This window comes from Rhinatrema bivittatum, chromosome 5 (genome assembly GCF_901001135.1).
Source record: "Rhinatrema bivittatum chromosome 5, aRhiBiv1.1, whole genome shotgun sequence".
NCBI lineage: Eukaryota > Metazoa > Chordata > Amphibia > Gymnophiona > Rhinatrematidae > Rhinatrema > Rhinatrema bivittatum.
This window is the reverse complement of record NC_042619.1, coordinates 307,911,985-307,932,399: the sequence shown is the minus strand read 5'-3', so window position 1 is coordinate 307,932,399 and position 20,415 is coordinate 307,911,985. Positions and strand designations below refer to the sequence as shown.

Sequence of the window (20,415 nt, the reverse complement as noted above, 5' to 3'; positions counted from 1 at the left end):
AAATGGATAATATGCATTTTTTTTCTTTCTCAGCATAATGACAAAGCGAAATCTGATTTGTAGAAATGTGTGCAAATTAATTTTTAAAAACCCTGAAATATCACATTTACATAAGTATTCAGACCCTTTACTTAGTACTTTGTTGAGGCATCTTTTGCAGTAATGACAGTCTCAAGTCTTCTTGGGTATGACGCTACAGTCTTGGCACTCCTGGATTTGGGGATTTTCTCCCATTCTTCTCTGCAGATCCTCTCAAGCTCTGTCAGGTTGGATGGGGAGCATCAATGCACAACTATTTTCAGGTCTCGCCAGAGATGTTTGATCCGGTTCAAGTTTGGGCTCTGGCTGGGCCACTCAAGGACATTCACAGACTTATCCTGAAGCCACTCCTGTGTCGTCTTGGCTATGTGCTTGGGGTTGTTGTCCTTTTGGAAGGTGAATCTTTACCGCAGTCTGATGTTCAGAGCATGTTAGAGCAGGTTTTCATCAAGGATCTCGCTGTACTTTGCTCTGTTCATCTTTCCCTCGATCCTGATTAGTCTCCCAGTTCCTGCAGCTGAAAAACATCCCCACAGTCTGATGCTGCCACCACCATGCTCCTCCCTGGGGATGGTATTTTCTAGTTGATGAGCGGCGCCTGGTTTCCTGCAGAGATGATGCTTGGCATTCAGGCCAAAGAGTTCAATCTTGGTTTCATCAGACCAGAGAATCTGGTTTCTCATACTCTGAGGGTCTTAAGAGCCTTTTGACAAATTCTAAGCAGGTTGTCATGTGCCTTTCACTGAGGAGTGGCTTCCGTCTGGCCTCTGTACCATAAAGGCCTGATTGGTGGAGTGCTGTAGAGATGGTTGTCCTTCTGGACGGTTCTTTCATCTCTACGGCGTAACTCTGGAGTTCTGTCAGAGTGACCATCGGGTTCTTGGTCACCTCCCTGACAAAGGATCTTCTCTCCCGATTGTTCAGTTTGGGCAGGCAGCCAGTTCTAGGGAGAGTCCTGGTGGTTCTGAACTTCTTCCATTTAATAATGATGGAGACCGCTATATTCCTTGGGTCCTTCCATGATGCAATTTTTTGTACCCTTTTCCAATTCTGTGCATCGACACAATCCTGTCCCAGAGTTCTATAGACAATTCCTTTGACTTCATGGTTTTGATTTTGCTCGGACATGCACGGTCAACTGGGGGCCCTTATATAGACATGTGTCTGCCTTTCCAAGTCATCTCCAATCAATTGAACTTACCACAGGTGGACTCCAATCAAGCTGGAGAAACTGCTCAAGGATGATCAATGGAAACAGGATGCACCTAAGCTTAACTTGGAATGTCAATACAAAGGGTCTGCATACTTAATGTATGTAAATGTGATATTTATGTTTTTTTATTAATTTGCACACATTTCTACAAACCTGATTTCGCTTTGTCATTATGGGGTATTGTATGAAGATTGAGGAGGGGAAAATGCATATCCATTTTAGAATAACTTTCTGAATGCTCTGTATAAGAGAGAGAGAGAATAATGACTGTGCACACTGCTCCTCCCCTACTAATTCAGGACAATCTTAGGGTGATTAGAAATCAAAATGGAGAGTGGAGGATTTTTTTCTATCCCTAGAAGTTGTAATTATTGGATGCTATTTGATGTGTCTGTTGTTTTTGAATTATTTTATTGGTGTTTGGTAAATTTTTTTAAATGTTAATATGAGTTTTTAATTATTGAGTTCTATTTGTCAGCTGTTTTGAAATACTTATTCTTTATATTAGTATGGTTGATGTTTTATTATTTCTTGATTGTTTTGTTTGATGTTTTATGAGGAATGCTGAATTTAAGGTGTAATCCTATCTGTTTGGAGGGATGCCGAATTACTAGCCTGCCCTGGGCACCAACATGTCTCAGTCCAGCCCTGTTTTAGTAGCCACCCTCTGGACCCACTCCATCCTGTTTATATCCTTTTGAAGGTGGGGTCTCCAGAATTGTACAGAGTATTCCAAGTGAGGTCTCACCAGGGACCTAAACAGGGGCAATATCACCTCCCTTTTTCTGCTGACCATTCCTCTCCCTATGCAGCCCCTAATAGCAAAAGCATCTTTCTTGCTTTTGCTATTATTTTAGTCACCTGTTTGGCCACTTTAAGATCATCAGACAGGATCTCTCCCAGCTTCTGCTGTACCACTCCCTTGGATTGCTAAATCCTAAATGCATGACTCTGCATTTTTTGGCATTGAATCCTAACTGTCAAACTCTGGACCATTTCTCTAGTTTTGCTAGATCTCTCCTATTTTCTATGCCTTCCTGGCTGACTAACCTGTTGCAGATTTTGGTATCATCCATCAAAAGACAAACATTTCTTGATAGTACTTCTGCAATATTGCTTGCAAATGTTACAAAGAACCGATCCAAAGACGAATCCCTGTGGCACAGCAGTTGTAACACTCCTCGCCTTATAGTAAACTTACTTTATCATTACCATCTGTCTCCTTCCACTCAAGCAATTTCTAACCCACCCGGTCACACTAGAGCCCATACCAAGAGCGCTCAGTTTATTTATAAGATGGAATTATGTCAAAGGCCTTACTGAAATCTAAGTACACTGCATCGAGTGCGCTCCCTGGACCAACTCTCTGGTCACCCAGTCAAAGAAACTGATCAGCAGACAAGACCCATTTCTGGCACAGGGTCACAGGTTGGGAGTGGTGCAGTGTAGTTTCGTAACACTAGACGAGAGGGCAGCTGGAGGGAGGCAGAGAATGGGACAAGAGGAAGGGAGAGGAATTAGTAACAAAGGGAGGAGTCTTGAAAGCAGGGGAGAGAGGAGGCAAAAGGAAGGACAAGGGAGAGAAGTGAAAATTAGAGAGAAGGAGAAGCTAGGATACATCATGTCCTCTCCTGCGCCTCGGTGCATGAAAGAGGTCTGCGCAGGGTGCAACGGGTCAGATGTGCACACAGAAAGCTGACCAGTTGATGCTGTGTGAGGGATGTACTCTGTGACATCACAGCCAGAATAGACCAATCAAATCCAGCAGTGTCAGCTCAAATGACACTCTTGTAACAGGGATACTCGCGGGGTCTCAGAGCATTAGAGACAAACAGCTTCCATTACTGCTCGGCATCTTTACTTCCATGATTGCCTTTTTACCTTGTCCTCAAGTGATTTCTGAAGTAGCTCAGAAACTAGACAAAGGAAAAAAATAAAAATATGGGAAAATAAAATCACATAGCCGGAGTCAAACACTAAGCCAGAAATGCTGAGTAACTGGCACCAGGCTCTCTTGAAATCTGGGGGATAGCGTCAATGCTGGCGGTTATATAGCTGCTGACAGCCGAGACACCTCGTTACCATTCAGAGAGTCCACACCAGCAGCAAAGTCCATTTCCAAGGATTGAGACAGGCTCCTAGTAGCACCGCTTGACCTTTGATCCAACGCTCTTCCCCAACACAGAATGGCCCCACGGCTCCACCCTCACAGCTCAGAGTGTTCCACCTCCCGCTGCACATCTTCACTTCTTCTCGTTTCGGATCCTGCCATCTCACTAGATTTCATGTTGGCATAGGTCACTTCTTGTGCCAACTGCTCTAGTGAAGGGCGCCCAAATACCAAGTTCCGCAGTGAGATAGCAGTCATCAGGGCACTGGCGAGTAAAATAAATAAAAGTGAAGGCCCAAGAGTCAAACTAGCAGGAAGAGGAAACATCATCAGAAACATCCAAACCTCAGTCAGGATGAGCCCAGAAACTTTCAGCTAAGCGGTAACAGGTATTAAAGATTTTTTCCTCACTTAAAAGACACCTATGACTTTTTCTTTTCAAGAATACTGAAGGAGGAATCCCCCATCAAGACTTAGACTATATCTCACACAATCAAAAAGTCATATATATATAAAAAAAACCTTATGAATGCCAGAGTAAAAGAGACCTTCATAAATATTGAGTTGAGCTCAGTGAAACATTCACTTATATGTGGTTACAGACATGTTTCATTAGCTCTTTAAACCACTAAAATGAATGAATGTTTTCTAAACATTGGTCTCTTACACACACTTGTTCCATTTTTTTTATTTTGCATTAAACATAATTTCACCAGTAAATAACCACAGACACTTATCTTAGAAGTTGTGCGGCATTATTTCTTTCATAATTTGCCAGCGCTTATTATTCATACTAAAATGCCTGCACAATTCATGTTTCGAAAAAGCTCCTTTCTCAGGGGCTACCACGGCACAAAACATTTTTGCCTAAAACAATAAAGGCATCTTTTGGACGTGCATTGGGTTCTAGTGCAGTACCTCAAGGTGACAAATGACTCTGAGGTCAGACCATCAGTAGACCAAAGAAAGGTTGCACGGCAGCTAAGAGCACGATTGCAAGGTGGTTGAAGGAGGCGATTGTTTTGGCCTGTATTTGTAAAGGTCGATCGATCCCTGAGGGGTTGTGAGCGCATTCTACTAGGGCGCAGGCAGTCTCCTGGGCAGAGTGTCAATTGGTTTCTCTGCAGGAGATTTATCGAGCAGCGACTTGGTCCTCTTTGCACACTTTCACGAAACATTACCATTTAGATGTCAGGGCCCCGGAGGAGGCCTCGTTTGGTGAAAGTGTACTGCGTGCGAGTCTTTCCGGTTCCCATCCAGCATAGAGGGGTTTTTGCCTAAAAGGCTGATTTTAAAATAAAGCAATACTATTCCAAGATGACTTAACATTATAGCTCAATAAAACATAAGTATCTTGGTCAGAAGATACTTTAAACGCATCAAACAGCAGCCACGGCATTCTGAGCTTAGATCTGCCATCTTGAATAAGCTTATTTATACTATTTGAATAGATACAAAACGAACAAATGAAACAAAGCCACATTTGAAATAACTACGTAATGAAAACAAAGATTTTTGAAAAATCTTATCCATTACCAGTCACCATAGGGACATCCATTCTTATCATTCATACCTAAAGGAAAACTGGAAGAGAGATAGCGATCCAGCGTTGTTCTTTATAATTTAATAAAGATTTAGTGTCACCACCTCTATCCAAAAGTACTACTCTTTCCATGATAGTCCAACGTAATTGTTCAAAAGTGGGTTGGTACTGTAAACAACGCTTCACTATTGGTGCATCTAATTTCTGAGTGTGTAATCTGCTGCGATGTTCTCGCAGACGCATTCTAATAGGTTGTGATGTACGTCCAACATATAACTGAGGAATTGTATGCTATGGGGAGCGCTGGGAGAGCGGTCCCCCTTAGAGGGAGTGTGCCTTTGGGCCCCTGGCACAATCCCAGGTGGATCAGGACCGCGCCACGGGTAGGTGTAGCGTGTGTCAGCGTGGGTGGCGAGAGACGCCCCGACCCCCAGCCGGACCTGCATCCCTCTGGAACCAACTATGGAATGTTGGTAATGAACAGTCCTCCGACCATTCCCAGCCCTTTCGAACCTGCCGCTGGGATAGCAAAAGGCAGCAGGTCGGACTCAGGGCGTGGGCAGACTGAGGTTCAGGCACAGAAGACGAAGACTCTAGAATTGTAGACTATAGACGTAGACTCAGGAACTTGGAAGGTTCAGTCGTTGGCACAGTCCCTCAGGGCACCCTACACAGCCAGTACCACTGGTCTGGTCACAGACCACCCTGTCCTACATCCGCGGGAGTGGGACCTGCGCAGGAAGGGAACGAGGTACTAAAGACAAGGAATCGGGAACAAAATGCTGCACACCGGAAGTCCAAAGCAAGGTACTGCACACTGGCAGTCAGAAGCGAAGACTGGGACAGGAAAAACAGGAACCAACATCAAGGAACATCAGGAAACATCAGGAACTTGCAAGACGCAGGACACCCAGCTGGAACAAAGAACGAAGGCCTGACGGAGCGCTAGAAGAGGAGACATCCAGAGACGAGTAACTCCAATGCAAGGCAATCCATGAGTGCTGGAGAAGAGCTTTTATACCCCAGGAGCAGGCAACTGCCTGGGAGGAGTCCAGATGGGCCACACCTCTCTGGCCCTACAAGAGTGGAGAGAAGCCGCGGGCCCGCCCCTTAGGAAAAGGGCGTGGCCCACACCAGAGCATCCAGGCTGCAGTGGAGTAGGCCTCGGGTAGGCCCTGCTGACACCGAAGGCCTCCCAGGCTGTGGAGCAAGATCCGAAGGATTACTCAGGCGAGGCCCCGGCTTCAGAGCGGCCTCCAGAGAAGGTGAGAGGCCTCCCGTGGCACAGCTACGAGAGGAATCGTAACATTGTACATTGCAGCACATAGATTACATTATGTGAATTACACTCGGAGTACATTTGTCTTTTAAAAAAAAAAGTCAATAAAAAATTAATAAACATACTTAAACATAGTCAATAAAACTGTGGTTTTGTTTCATTGGTTTGTTTTCATCTATTCAACTGGTATAAATAAGCTTATTCAAGATGGTAGATCTAAGCTCAGAATACCATGGCTGCTGTTTGATGTGTATAAAGAAAATTGGAGAAATTACATACCTGATAATTTTGTTTTCCTTAGTGTAGACAGATGGACTCAGGACCAGTGGGCTTATGCTCCCCTGCCAGCAGATGGAGACGGAGCAAGCTGACCTCACAGTATATATAACCCTGCAGTGACCCCAGCTTGCCAGTATTCTCTTCAAAAGCAACTGTGGACAGACTAGCAAAAAACTTGATTAAAAACATGATTAAAAACAGATAACCAGAACTGTACTCAGCCAACCATAAACACTGAACTCACATAAGATTCTAGGTATCCCAAGCTAGGGACAGGATTTATTTATTTTATTATTTTTATATACCGTGAACACTTACCAGTAATCCCTTGGGACCCAGAGCCCCATAGGACGACTATTGACACACTCGTGTGGCAGCAGAGGGCCCCCCACTAAGGAAAAACGAAATTATCAGATAAGTAATTTCTTAATTTCATAGCGTGTAAACAGATGGACTCAGGACCAGTGGGATGTACCAAAGCTACTCCCCAACAGTGTGGGAGGCTGCCCGCGTTCTAGTCAACACCGCTCATGCAAAGGCTGCATCCTCCCGGGTCTGCACATCCAGACGATAAAACCTGAAAAAAGGGTGTAAGGAGGACCATATTAAAGCTCGGCAGATATCGACAGGAGACAACAAACTAACCTCCGCCCATGACACTGCCTGAGTCCTAGTGGAATGAGCCCTGATCTGAGTAGGCAATGGCTTTTCAGCATCCACATACACGGCCATAACTACCTCCTTAATCCGGTGAGCTATGGTAGCCTGTGAAGTCGGAGCGCCCAGCTTACTCCCGCCATGGAGAACAAACAGGTGGTCCGTCTTTTGAAAAGGATCAGAAACCTCCAGATACCACACGACAAGTCACTTGACATCCAAGGAGTGCAAGAGGCGATACTCCTCCACATCACTGACCTTATATCCAGGGATGGTAAGGAAATGGACTGATTCAAATGAAATTCCGAGACTACCTTGGGCAAAAAGGATGGAACAGTATGCAGCTGTAATGTCCTTGGAGTCACCCAAAGGAACAGACAAGGCCTGCAGCTCAGAAATTTGACACGTTGAACATATAGCCACCAGGAACACAGTCTTCAAGGTCAACAACTGCAAGGAAAGGCTATGCCAAATGTAGGGCCCACCAAAAAGTCTAGCACCAAGTTAAGACTCCATAAGCGAACCAGACACTTCAAGGGAGGCTGAAGATGCTTCACTCCCTTCAAAAACAGGCCACATCAGGATGAGACGACAATGAAACACCATTCACCAGGCCTCTGAAACAGGTGAGAGCTGCAACCTGCACCTTCAAGGAATTAAGGCCAAACCTTTATTCAACCCATCCTGCAAAAAAATCCACAATGAGAGGGATCATAACTGAATGAGGAAGAACAGCCTGCTCCTCAAACCAGGTCTCAAACACTCTCCAAACCCGCACATAGCCAAGGAAGTGGAGAACTTGTGAGTATGGAGTAAGGTGGCAATCACTGCAGAGAAATAACCATGCTTTAACAGGTGAGCCCTCACAAGGGCCAGACCATAAGACAGAATCAAGTCAGATCCTCATGAAGAACCAGCCCCTGCTGTAACAGATCCATGTGAGGCGGAAGACGAAGGGGGGCCTCCACCAGGAGTCATCACAAATCTGCATACCATGGATGCCTGGGCCAGTCCGGCGCCACCAGGAGTACTAGCCCTCTTCAATCTTGCGAATTCTGTTGCCCAGCAAGGGTCACGAAGGAAAGGCATAAAGCAATCTGTCTTCTGACCAGACATGTACGAGAGCATCTATTCTCAGGACCACGGATCTCTCCTGCGACTACAGAATTGAGAAACCTTCACATTTCAAGGTCTAGGAATGGAAGGCCCCAGCAATCCACAATCAGCTGAAATGCCTCAGCTGACCACACCCACTATCCTGGGTACAGACTCTCCCTGCTGAGAAAGTCTGCTCTTATGTTGTCTTTTCCTGTAATGTGAGGTAAGAACATAAGAAATTGCCATGCTGGGTCAGACCAAAGATCCATCAAGCCCAGCATCCTGTTTCCAACAGAGGCCAAACCAGGCCACAAGAACCTGGCAATTACCCAAACACCAAGAAGATCCCAAGCTACTGATACAATTAATAGCAGTGGCTATTCCTTAATAAACTTGATTAATAGCAGTCAATGGACTTCTCCTCCAAGAACCCATCCAAACCTTTTTTGAACCCAGCTACACTAACCACATCCTCTGGCAACAAATTCCAGAGCTTAATTGTGCGTTGAGTGAAAGAATTTTCTCCGATTAGTCTTAAATGTGCTACTTGCTAACTTCATGGGGTGCCCCCTAGTCCTTCTATTATCCGAAAGTGTAAATAACCGATTCACATCTACTCATTCAAGACCTCTCATGAACTTAAAGACCTCTATCATATCCCCCCTCAGCTGTCTCTTTTCCAAGCTGAACAGCCCTAACCTCTTCAGCCTTTCCTCATAGGGGAGCTGTTCCATCCCCTTTATCATTTTGGTTGCCCTTCTCTGTACTTTCTCCATTGCAACTATATCTTTTTTGAGATGCGGCAACCAGAATTGTACAGAGTATTCAAGGTGCGGTCTCACCATGGAGCCACCGGCTGAGGGTCCAACCGGACAGAAATGGGGGAACCAGAGGACTGCGCCTGAAGAAAGGCTTGTAAGCCTTGGATTCCACCCAAGAAAAAGCATTCGGGTCCAGACCAAGCCCAGAAGGAACTGGAGCTGGTCCCACAGAACTGCCCTCACCAGCGGAGGAGCCTGTCAAGGGAGAACCAAGATCTGGCATCAAGGCTGTGACCAACCCATCATCAGAATGGGAAGAGCCAAGCTTAGCAAAATCAGAGGAAGACAATTCTCCCTGAGCTTCTGAGCAGCGCTGACACAGGTTAAAAACCAGGTCAGGCTGAGAAGCCCCAATTTGACAGGCAACACAAATAGGAAGACACTCAGGCTTCTTGCTTATTGGCACCATCAGTTCACGCTCAAAAAAAGAAGTGTACCCAAAAATTAAACACCTAGAAGAAAGCGTAGCCAAGCTTATGCATAACCTGTCCATCCAGTTAAGCTTGTAAAAAAGTTTGTGTGTGTAAAAAGCGTGCTCAGAAACCGAGTGCACAGCTGATGCACTGTGCACACCGACGGCCTATAGAGGGCAGCAGCACATGCACAGCAGCGTGCGAAAATGGCCGCGGCGGCCTACCATGTGGCGTGCAAGAACAAAACCTAAGTGCAGAGCCTAGCCCACCGGAGGCTGCTCAACCCACCCAGCTGCCCAGTTCCCCAACCCCAACGGGAGTGGGAATAAACGTCAGAATGGCGTGCCGAGAATGGAGACAGGAGGAAGACCAGAAACCACTCTCTGTCTCTGATTCAGGTAAAACTCTTTTTTTTTTTTTTTTTTTTTTTTTAAACCTTACCTGAGCTTGGCTGAGTACAGAGATGGTCTCTGGCTGCAGGGGGAAGAGGGCATCTGCCGTCACCGCCATGCTCAGCCTCTTGCACCCGCTGTTTTCAGCTGAACTATCAGCTAAGTCCACGCCGGGAAACCCAGCTACCGGACCAAGGCACACCTCTGAGGGACCACAGAAATCGCCTCAGGAATTCTCAACTGGGAGAGGGCCCTTTAGGTATCACTGCAGGAGAGCGGGGCTCTCTTTTCCTGAATTAAGAATTTCAAAGTTCTCCTTCCAAAAAGCTCGAAGCAATCCCCATAGGGAGATGCACGTACACCCTCTGCTGGAGATGGAGAATACTAGTAGGCTGAAGTCACTGCAGGGTTATATACACTGTGACATCAACTTGCTCCGTCTCCATCTGCTGGCAGGGGAGCATAAACCTGAGTCCATCTGTCTACACACTAGGAAATTGGATCTTCTATCCAAGACACTTATGTTTTATTGAGATATAATGTCAAGTTATCTTGGAATAGTATTGCTTTATATTAAAACCAGCCTTTATTGTTTTTGGTCAAAAATAGTTATATTTTGTGCCGTGGTAGCCCCTGAGGAAGGAGGTTTTTTGAAACACGAATCGTATCGGGCATTTTAGCATGAATATTAAGCACTGGCAAAATAATGAAAGAAGTTATGCAGCACAACTTCTAATAATCTGTGGTTATTTACTGGTGAAATTATTTTAAATGCAAAAAAAGAAAATGAAAAAAGTGTGTGTAAGAGACAGATGATTAGAAAACTGTTGGGCATTCATTCATTTTGGTGGTTTAAAGAGCTAATGAAACGTGTTTGTAACCACATATAAGTGATTGTTTCACTGAGCTCAACTGAATATTTATAAAGGTCTCTTTTACTCTGGCATTCATTAGAGTTTATTTGATATATATATGACTTTTTGATTGGTTTGTAATAGTTATTGCCATAATGAATTCAGTTTTATTTTTTCTCTTAGAATATATCTCAACACAGGGTGAAAAAGACCTGTTCTAATTTAATTTTTAAAACATTTATATGCTGCACAATCCTATGTTCTAGCAATACATACGGTATGTGCTTGCTACAAAATCCATCCTAAATTCACTGCTAATCATTATACAAGGCCTGTGCACAGCATGCTAGATCATCAACTGAAAAAAGACAAGGACAAAAATAACTCCAGGCCTACCTTAAGCAACAACGGATTACTGGAGAGCTGAGGCTTGCTAAATCTGTTGTCCTTATATTTCTAGTAACCAACTTTACAGTGACTGACTGGCTGCCTCCTCCTTATCAAAAGTATATTGTTCTAAGGAGCAGGGATCGGACAAGTCCTAGCTCGCTTTGGTATTAACTCATGGGACCCCCTAGAAAATAAAGCCATTGCAGAGCAAAATTTCTTTCCATTGTGGAAAGAAAGGAAAATTGGTTCTTACCTGCTAATTTTCGTTCCTGGAATACCACAGATCAGTCCAGACAAGTGGGTTTTGCATCCCTACCAGCAGATGGAGGCAGAGAGTAAAAACTTTTCAGGCACTGCTACTTAACAGAGTGCGCCACCTGCAGTCCCTCAGTATTGACCTGTACCCAAACCACGATGACTACTCCCCAAACTCCCAGGATTTATCCCTCTAGAACGAGCTGAGAAATTAGTTGGAACCCCCAACAAAACTGAACCCTCAACTTAGGGTAATTAAAAAACTTCCAAATAGCTTAAACTATGTACAATCTTGTTCAAAATCTGCAGTACTTATTTAAATTCTGCATCAGCAACAGTATCCAGAAGTAGGAAAGGTCTTTCGAAATAAAGAGGGGATGAGAGTCTGGACTGATCTGTGGTATTCTAGGAATGAAAATTAGCAGGTAACAACCAAATTTTCCTTTCCTGTTCATACCCCAGATCAGTCCAGAGAAGTGGGATGTACCCAAACCCCTCTATGCTGGGTGGGAACCCGAAAGACTTACACGCAGTACACTTTCACCAAACGAGGCCTCCTCCGGGGCCCTGACATCTAAATGGTAATGTTTCGTGAAAGTGTGCAAAGAGGACCAAGTTGCTGCTCGATAAATCTCCTGAAGAGAAACCAATTGACACTCTGCCCAGGAGGCTGCCTGCGCCCTAGTAGAATGCGCTTGCAACTCCTCAGGGATCGATCGACCTTTACAAATATAGGCCGAAACAATCGCTTCCTTCAACCACCTTGCAATCGTGCTCTTAGCTGCTATGCAACCTTTCTTTGGTCTACTGAATAAAACAAAAAGATGGTCTGACCTCTGAGAGTCATTAGTCACCTTGAGGTACTGCAATAGAACCTGATGCACGTCCAAAAGATGAAGCTCCCTTGCATGGGGAGAATCAGCCATCAAGCACGGAAAACCCGGCAACTCTACCGTCTTGCTGAGATGAAATGCCGACATGATTTTGGGCAAAACGGAAGGCACCGTACACAATGAAACTCCATCGTTGGAAATCCGCAAGAAAGGATGCCTGCACAATAAGGCCTGAAGCTCTGAAATTCGTCTTGCTGAACAACCTGCCACTAGGAACACTATCTTCAGAGTAAGGTCCTTCAAAGAAGTCCTTATTAATGGTTCAAAAGGAGGTCCACACAATGCTCAAAGAACCAAATTAAGATTCCAAGCCGGACAAATTCTATGGACTGGATGACGCAAATGCTTTGCTCCTTTAAGAAAATGTACTATGTCCAGATGAGATGCTAGTGGTCATCCTTGCAACCTCCCTCTGAAACAGCCCAAGGCTGCTACCTGGACTCGGAGAGATATATAGGCTAAACCTTTTGACAAGCCATCCTGCAAAAAGGCCAAGACCTGGGAATGTTGCACCTGGTCTCAGACGGCTTCAACCTTTGTGCCTCACCTTTTTCTATGCTCTCCCAGCTAGCCTTGGGAAGATGGCCACTGCCGCGTCTGCATGCCGCTCTATCCGGTGTCCCCGGATTGGCTATGGCAAAGCCTCACGCCATGTTTCTCCTAAGGGCCTCCTAGGGTGCGCGCGCGTGCGCAACCCACGTCTTGGTGGGAACCTCGGGGCGTCCTCCTCAAGTGACGTCACGCCATCCGGGTATTTAGCCTGCCCTTGTTTGCTAGCTATTCGAGTTAGCAAGGATCGATATGAGGATCGTGAATGGATGGAAAGCCTCCGGTCTGAGCTACTCTGCTGCTTCCTTGCTGCTGCTGGAAGCTCTCTCTGCCCTTCGGGGTATTTCACTAACCTTGGGTACCCGCTCCTCGGGGGCCCTTTGCTCTATTTCAGGTGCCTATCGGGATCAGGTACTCGCTCCTTGAGGGCCTGCTCTCCCTGGGTCAGTGCCTGTATTCAACTATTTCTGCCTGCTACCAACTAGTGAGTAATCTAATTTATCAGTCTGTCTCATCTACAGCTCTGCTGCGCTGGGAACCTACACCTGGATCTCTCTATACCATCTCGGTGAGACGGCTTCCCTCTGCCGTATATCAGCTGTATAATAAAAGACAAAACTCTGTGTTTGTGCATCTCGAGTCTAGCCTAGTACTGTGGCTCCTCACGGGGCTCCTCCCCGTGGGCGTGGTCATCCCCACAGTACCCAAGAATCCACTCAAACACCTCAATACCATAACAGGGAAACATTCGCCTGCAAAGGTTCAGCATCATTAACCCCACACCAGGACTCAAACACTCTCCAAACTCAGATATATGCTAAAGAATTAGAATATCTTCTAGCCTGAAGAAGAGTAGTAATCACCAGCTCTGAATATTCCTCCAAGCAGAAGTGTTGCCTCTTAAAAACCAAGCTACTAGACAGAAGTGACCTGCCTGTTCTGAAAAGATTGGTCCCTGATGCAGCACTCCCCTCAGGTGGACAGTACGGCCACTCTGGTGTCAGCAGGACTACTTTTCACGGGTGTTGTTCAATGCACCGTAACACCCGATCTACGAATGGCCATGGGGGATACACATATAGCAGAAGCCTCACTAGCCTCGGCTGAACCAGGTGCATCGATCCCTCCAGAGCCGAACTCTCTCCAGCAGCTGAAAAACCTGCTCCCTTGGCATTCTTCTGCATTGCCATGAGATCGAACTGGGGCTTGTCTCACCTGCCTTGAATGATGGCAAAGGCCTCTGCTGACAGCTCCCATTCTCCTATATCCAGCTGTTGTCTGCTGAAATAGTCCACCTGCACATTGTCCATACCTGCCACGTGCAAAACTGCTAGATGATGCTCCACGCAGGCAAAGAGTTTCTGAATCTCGAGCCACCAAATAACTTTTCATTCTGCCCTGACGACTGACATAGGCCACCACTGTCGCACTGTCCGAGAACACATGCACTGCACGTCCCAGAATCCAAGGAAGAAAGAAGAGAAATGCCCTATGTACTGCTCTCATTTCCAGATGGTTGATTGACCAGGACATCTCCACCGGAGAACACTGACCTTGGGCTATAGATCCTTGACATACCACACCCTAACCGCTGAGGCTGGCATCTGTGGTCACAACCATCTAAGTCTGGAACTTCAAGATCCACTCCTTCCTCCAAATTGGGATGCAACAGCCACCACGAGAGACTGGATCTGGATTCTTCCTAGAGTGGTAATGATAGCTGAAACTCCTCCGACAACGGATCCCAATGGAACAGGAGTGCCTTATGAAGAGATCTCATGTGAGCAAAGGCTTATGGCACCAAATCCAGAGTAGAGGCAATGGAACCTAGCACTTGTAAATAATCCCAGACTTTGGGGACCACCAGATTCCGCAGTTGAACTACTTGCGACTGCAACTTGACCACCCTCTCTAGGGTAAGAAAAACCCTGCCTAGGGGGTGTCGAACCATGCTCCCAGATAATCCAGTGACTGGGACAGTTCCAGATGGCTCTTTGCTAGGTTTATCACCCAACCCAGTGATCTTAGATGCTCCATCACCCACCAAATGGAACAGTGACACACCACCTCCAACTTTGCCCAAATGAGCCAATCATCCAGATGCGGATGCACTAGTAACCCTTCCCTTCTGAGGGCTGCCACTACCACCACCATCACCTTCATGAATGTTCTTGGTGCAGTAGCCAGGTCAAAGGGAAGAGCTTGAAATTGAAAATGCTTTCCTAGCACCACAAAGCGTAGAACTTTTGATGATCTACTTGGATGTGAAGATATGTCTCTGTAAGATCCAATGAGGCAAGAAACGCTCTCTTGCATACCGCTGCAATCACCGTCCACAACATCTCCATCCAAAAGCTCGACACTTGCAAGGCTGTATTGACCTTTTGCAGATCTAGAATAGGTTGAAAGGAGCCCTCCTTCTTGGGGACCTCAAAGTATACAGAATACCTTTCTCAACCCTGTTCCTCCTGCGGCACCCAGATGATGGCTTCCAATCGTTGTTGCCTTAGAAGAGTGTCTCACACTGCCACCCGCTTGACAGATGAAGCACAACAGGACACCACAAAGGCGTCTTTGATGGGGCGCAAAACTTCTAAGGCATAGCCATCCCCTATTACTTCCAGAACCCACTGATCAGAAGCGACTCTGGTCCATTCCTCGTAAAAACGGGACAACCTTCCTCCAACAGCTTCCAGGGAGGAGTGGATTAGCCGGCCTTCATTGGGCACATTTCACACCTCTAGAACCCTTTCTGGAGCTATCTCTGCAGGTCTATGGGTTTCCCGAAAGGAATGCTGCCTTCCCGAACCCTGCTTCTGCGTGGATCTGGAAGAACCTCTGTTGGATCGAAATCTCATCTCATGAAAGCAAGCACCCAGCGGAAATGTCTTCTTACTTCCTTTCTTATCTTTGGGCAGTCTATTCCCTTTAGAATTCGCCAAATGCTTCATCAGCTTCTCCAGATCCTCCCCAAACAACAATTTCCCTTTGAAGGGGAGATTACAAAGTTTTTGACCACACATCCACTGACCAATTACATAACCACAGAAGCCTTAGAGTGGCTACCACAGACACCATATTCCTGGCCAAAGTCCAAACCATATCATACAAGGCATCTGTCACATAGGCCACCCCCGCCTCCAACTGAGCTTCCTGGCCAGAATCAGCAGAGGTCCCCAATGTCTTCTCCTGTGCCTTCTGCACCCAGCACAAGCAAGCTGTCTGCATCAGGCTAGCACAGACCGCAGCTCTAAAGCTCAGAGCAGAGACCTCAAATAGTTTCCTTTACAAGATCTCTAGCTTCTGGTCCTGGACATCTTCCAATGCCGCCGACCCTGCCACGGGGATGGTTGTCTTCTTCGTCATGGTCAACGCTGCTGCATCCATCTTTGGAAGCTTCCAAAGCGTCCTCTGGCAAGGGATACAACCTAGTCATAGCCCTGGCCACTTTTAGTTCTGCCTCAGGGAAATCCCATTCCTGGTCAATCAGCTTCTTCACCTTCTTTGGCAAAGCGAAGGCCTTCAGTGGTCCATGCAGTCCATCCAACACTGGGTTTACCTCCTCGTTGTGCGAATCCTCCTACGCCACCTTGATCCCCAGTTCTTCCAGAACCTGGGGGATGAGAGACTGCAACTCCTCCTTACTGAATAAACTTATCACACTAAGGTCATCCCCTTCCGCAAGAGGAACATCCTCTGCATCCAGGTCACTACCCACTGTGACAATTGCAGGATCCGTGCCCTGATCAGCACCCTGGTCAATTCATGGATCCTCCTGAGGATCGTCTCCGACCAATTCTTCAGAGGAGCTCTCCTCCACTCCCGATCATCCCAGGCCCAGTAGGCGAAGAATGCCCCTGACCTGGGAGGCGCGTCTGCTTGAGGCTTCTTACCTGTGCTCTGGGCCTTCTGGGTGGCCAACCGCTTACCAGATGGTGAGGTAGGCTTCATGCAGCAACAAAACAAAATCCACGGAAAAACAGACACCCTCACTGCCCTCTACAATTGCCAGGTCTTCTCCTGTTCCACTGCCACCTCTCTACCTTCTCCAGACTCTTGCTGTACTGGAGAAAGCGGTGGAGGGGAGTTCCTTACACTCCCTATCCATGGCAGGCCTCCTGCCATGTGGAAACAAAATGGCCACCATCTCCTTCAAACCCCCTGGGGCTTCCTGAGCTGGACTTACAGAACGAGTGCAAGGTCTACCTGCTGAGCCCTCTGACCAGGCCCCTTCGCCTCCAGAGGCACAGCTAGTCCAGAGCTAGCATTGAGGTGTGATCGCCTCCCCCCGCAGGCCTAACAGACTTTCCCATGTTCCGTGGGAACCAGCATGAATAGCGACACAGCCCGCAGCTAAAAATAACACCGAGCAGGAGAAAAAACAGCTCTGACACTGCTGCCGAGCTGGCCTGGCCCCGGGTATTGAATTCGCAAGAGCCACATGCACCTTCTTTCTCACCCTGATGTGAGCTGTCTGCCAATAAAAAAAAGTTCACACTATACTTTTTTTTTTTTTTTTTTTTAAAGATACAGTCACCGAGCAACCCAGAGAAAACAAAGAGAAGTTGTACTCTCCTGCTTCTGGGTGCTCCTGGCTGCTGAAGACGATTGGAATGGGTGAGAAGGCCTCAGGGGGAGCGAGGGAACCAGGACCCCTGGCTTTCCCTCCCCCTGGAAATCATGGGTCTAGCTTGGCCGGGGATTTCAAACCCTCCGCTCGCCCTGTTCAACCAGAGGGATGGCCCACGAAGGAACCTAACACTTCTAGGAGCACTGTCTTCGCTTCTTCTCTTTTCCTAACTCTATTCTATCTTTTTTTAAACTAAGTTCAGACGCAGGTTTGTACTTCTGCCATCTGCTGGAGACAAAGAAATACTGAGGGACTGCAGGTGGCCCTCTCAGTTAAGTAGCAGTGCCTGAAAAGTTTTTATTCTCTGCCTTCATCTGATGGTAGGGATGCAAAACCCACTTGTCTGGGGTATGAACAGGAATTACATTTTAACAGCTTCTTACAGAGTGTCATTTTTCCCAGAATAAACTCTTATGGTAAATGCCCTGGTGTGGGGAAGCTGAGCTCAGCCCTAAAGCACAGGCTCTACAAATCTATCAGGTAAGAGGTCACCACGAGCTCTCTGTTCCAGATATCCAAAGACTCAGGGCGATACTACACAAGCCTGCCAATGACCTCAGGTTAACGCTGTCCTGCTCCTGTTTCAGCTCCTGTAGCAAAGCATTCTGGGATTTGCAGTCTGGCTGCTGTTTTATTGAGATGGTCTTAGATACAATCCCTCCCTGTCTCCCAAGCAGGGCTCCCTACCTGCGCCTGAAGAGGTAGTACTTTTTGTTGGCAAAGCGCAGGAACTTGTCCGCCATGGTGGCATTGCGCCTCCTCTCCATTTCCTCCACCTTCCGCTGCCGACGTAGGAAGGCCTGGACGACGGGATCAGTCACGTTCATGTCCTCTCCCACGCCACCCAGAATGGGCTGCAGCTCAGCCGCGAGGGGCTCAGTCTCTGGGGATGAAGAACAGGAGAGGATTAGCACACCCATCAGAGCAGTGTGATTATTCAGAGAGAATAGAACGTCTTTGGCATATTCAAGATGGAAACACGAAAGTCAAGAGGGAAAATGAGTCCTTTTTTTTTTTTTTTTTTTTTTTTTTAAAGTACCAAGATAAAATTTAATCCACAGGCTTGAGAACCAGAAGACCTAGGAAGAACTACATTGAGAAGAGATTGATTTTAAACTTCCTTGATCTGTTCTGTTTTATCATCAGTGTGCGACATCTTGTGACATCACAGGTGGTGATGTCACCAGATTTCTATATTCTTAGGGTTAGGCAATGGGTGCAGTGCCACCGTCTCCTGGCTCCCCCCACCCTCTCAGTCACACTCCTGGTTCATAAGCCTGAGGAGGCACATTGGCTGCTAGTTTCACTTCTAGCACTATGAGTATAGTGGTGCAGCCCCTCGGTGAGCCTGCAAACCAAACACTGCTATTCGAGTAGGAGTGAAGCAAAGAGCCATGTTAAGGGAAAAGGAGGACAGACCAAAAGGAACTGGTGACTTGTTAGAGAGGAGACCAGAACTGGGGAGGATCGGAGACTGGAGGAACACGATGACAGAAGAGAGTTGGGGGAAATATTTTTTCCCCTTAGTTTCTCAAAAATGGCCCCTACTTCCATTCATAAGAACATAAGAACATAAGAAATTGCCATGCTGGGTCAGACCAAGGGTCCATCAAGCCCAGCATCCTGTTTCCAACAGAGGCCAAAACCAGGCCACAAGAACCTGGCAATTACCCAAACACTAAGAAGATCCCATGCTACTGATGTAATTAATAGCAGTGGCTATTCCCTAAGTAAAATTGATTAATAGCCATTAATGGACTTCTCCTCCGAAAACTTATCCAAACCTTTTTTGAACCCAGCTACACTAACTGCACTAACCACATCCTCTGGCAACAAATTCCAGAGCTTTATTGTGCGTTGAGTGAAAAAGAATTTTCTCCGATTAGTCTTAAATGTGCTACTTGCTAACTTCATGGAAAGCCCCCTAGTCCTTCTATTATTCGAAAGTGAAAATAACCGGGTCACATCTACTCGTTCAAGACCTCTCATGATCTTAAAGACCTCTATCATATCCCCCCTCAGCCGTCTCTTCTCCAAGCTGAACAGCCCTAATCTCTTCAGCCTATCCTCATAGGGAAGCCTTTCCATCCCCTTTATCATTTTGGTTGCCCTTCTCTGTACCTTCTCCATCACAACTATATCTTTTTTCAGATGCGGCGACCAGAATTGTACACAGTATTCAAGGTGTGGTCTCACCATGGAGCGATATAGAGGCATTATGATATTTTCCGTTCTATTAACCATTCCCTTCCTAATAATTCCTAACATTCTATTTGCTTTTTTGACTGCTGCAGCACACTGAGCTGACAATTTTAAAGTATTATCCACTATGATGCCTAGATCTTTTTCCTGGGTGGTAGCTCCTAATATGGAACCTAACATCGTGAAACTACAGCAACGGTTATTTTTCCCTATATGCAACACCTTGCACTTGTCCACATTAAATTTCATCTGCCATTTGGATGCCCAATCTTCCAGACTCGCAAGGTCCTCCTGTAATGTATCACAATCCGCTTGTGATTTAACTACTCTAAATAATTTTGTATCATCTGCAAATTTGATAACCTCACTCGTCGTATTCCTTTCCAGATCATTTATATATATATATATATATATATATTGAAAAGGACCGGTCCAAGTACAGATCCCTGAGGCACTCCACTGTTTACCCTTTTCCACTGAGAAAATTGACCATTTAATCCTACTCTCTGTTTCCTGTCTTTTAACCAGTTTGTAATCCACGAAAGGACATCACCTCCTATCCCATTATTTATTATTTATTTTTTATTTAGCTTTTTTATATACCGGCATTCATGAGCAAGTCACATCATGCCGGTTCACATAGAACAAGGGGTGCAGTGAACAGTATAACTAAACTTGTGCAGGGGGGGAAGCAGTTACAAAAAACAGGGGAAAATAACATGGAATGAGCAGAAAGGGGGAGAGTGGGGTGTAACAGGAACTGTAAGGGAAGTATAAATAAATTTAATAATTATTTAC

At 46.2% G+C, this 20,415-nt stretch overlaps 1 protein-coding gene across 1 annotated transcript in view; it reads right to left on the bottom strand.

The window, feature by feature from the left end:
- Positions 1-2,515: 2,515 nt before the first annotated feature.
- The window catches only part of GGCX (gamma-glutamyl carboxylase), a 110,571-nt gene continuing 92,671 nt past the window's right edge, over positions 2,516-20,415 (bottom strand). Inside the window, exons 14-15 of the mRNA XM_029604279.1 lie at positions 18,103-18,298; positions 2,516-3,627 (exon numbers count right to left, since the gene is read on the bottom strand). Coding sequence (XP_029460139.1) covers positions 3,459-3,627; positions 18,103-18,298 — 365 coding nt within the window. The 3' untranslated portion in view covers positions 2,516-3,458. The remainder of the gene's footprint in view (positions 3,628-18,102; positions 18,299-20,415) is intronic.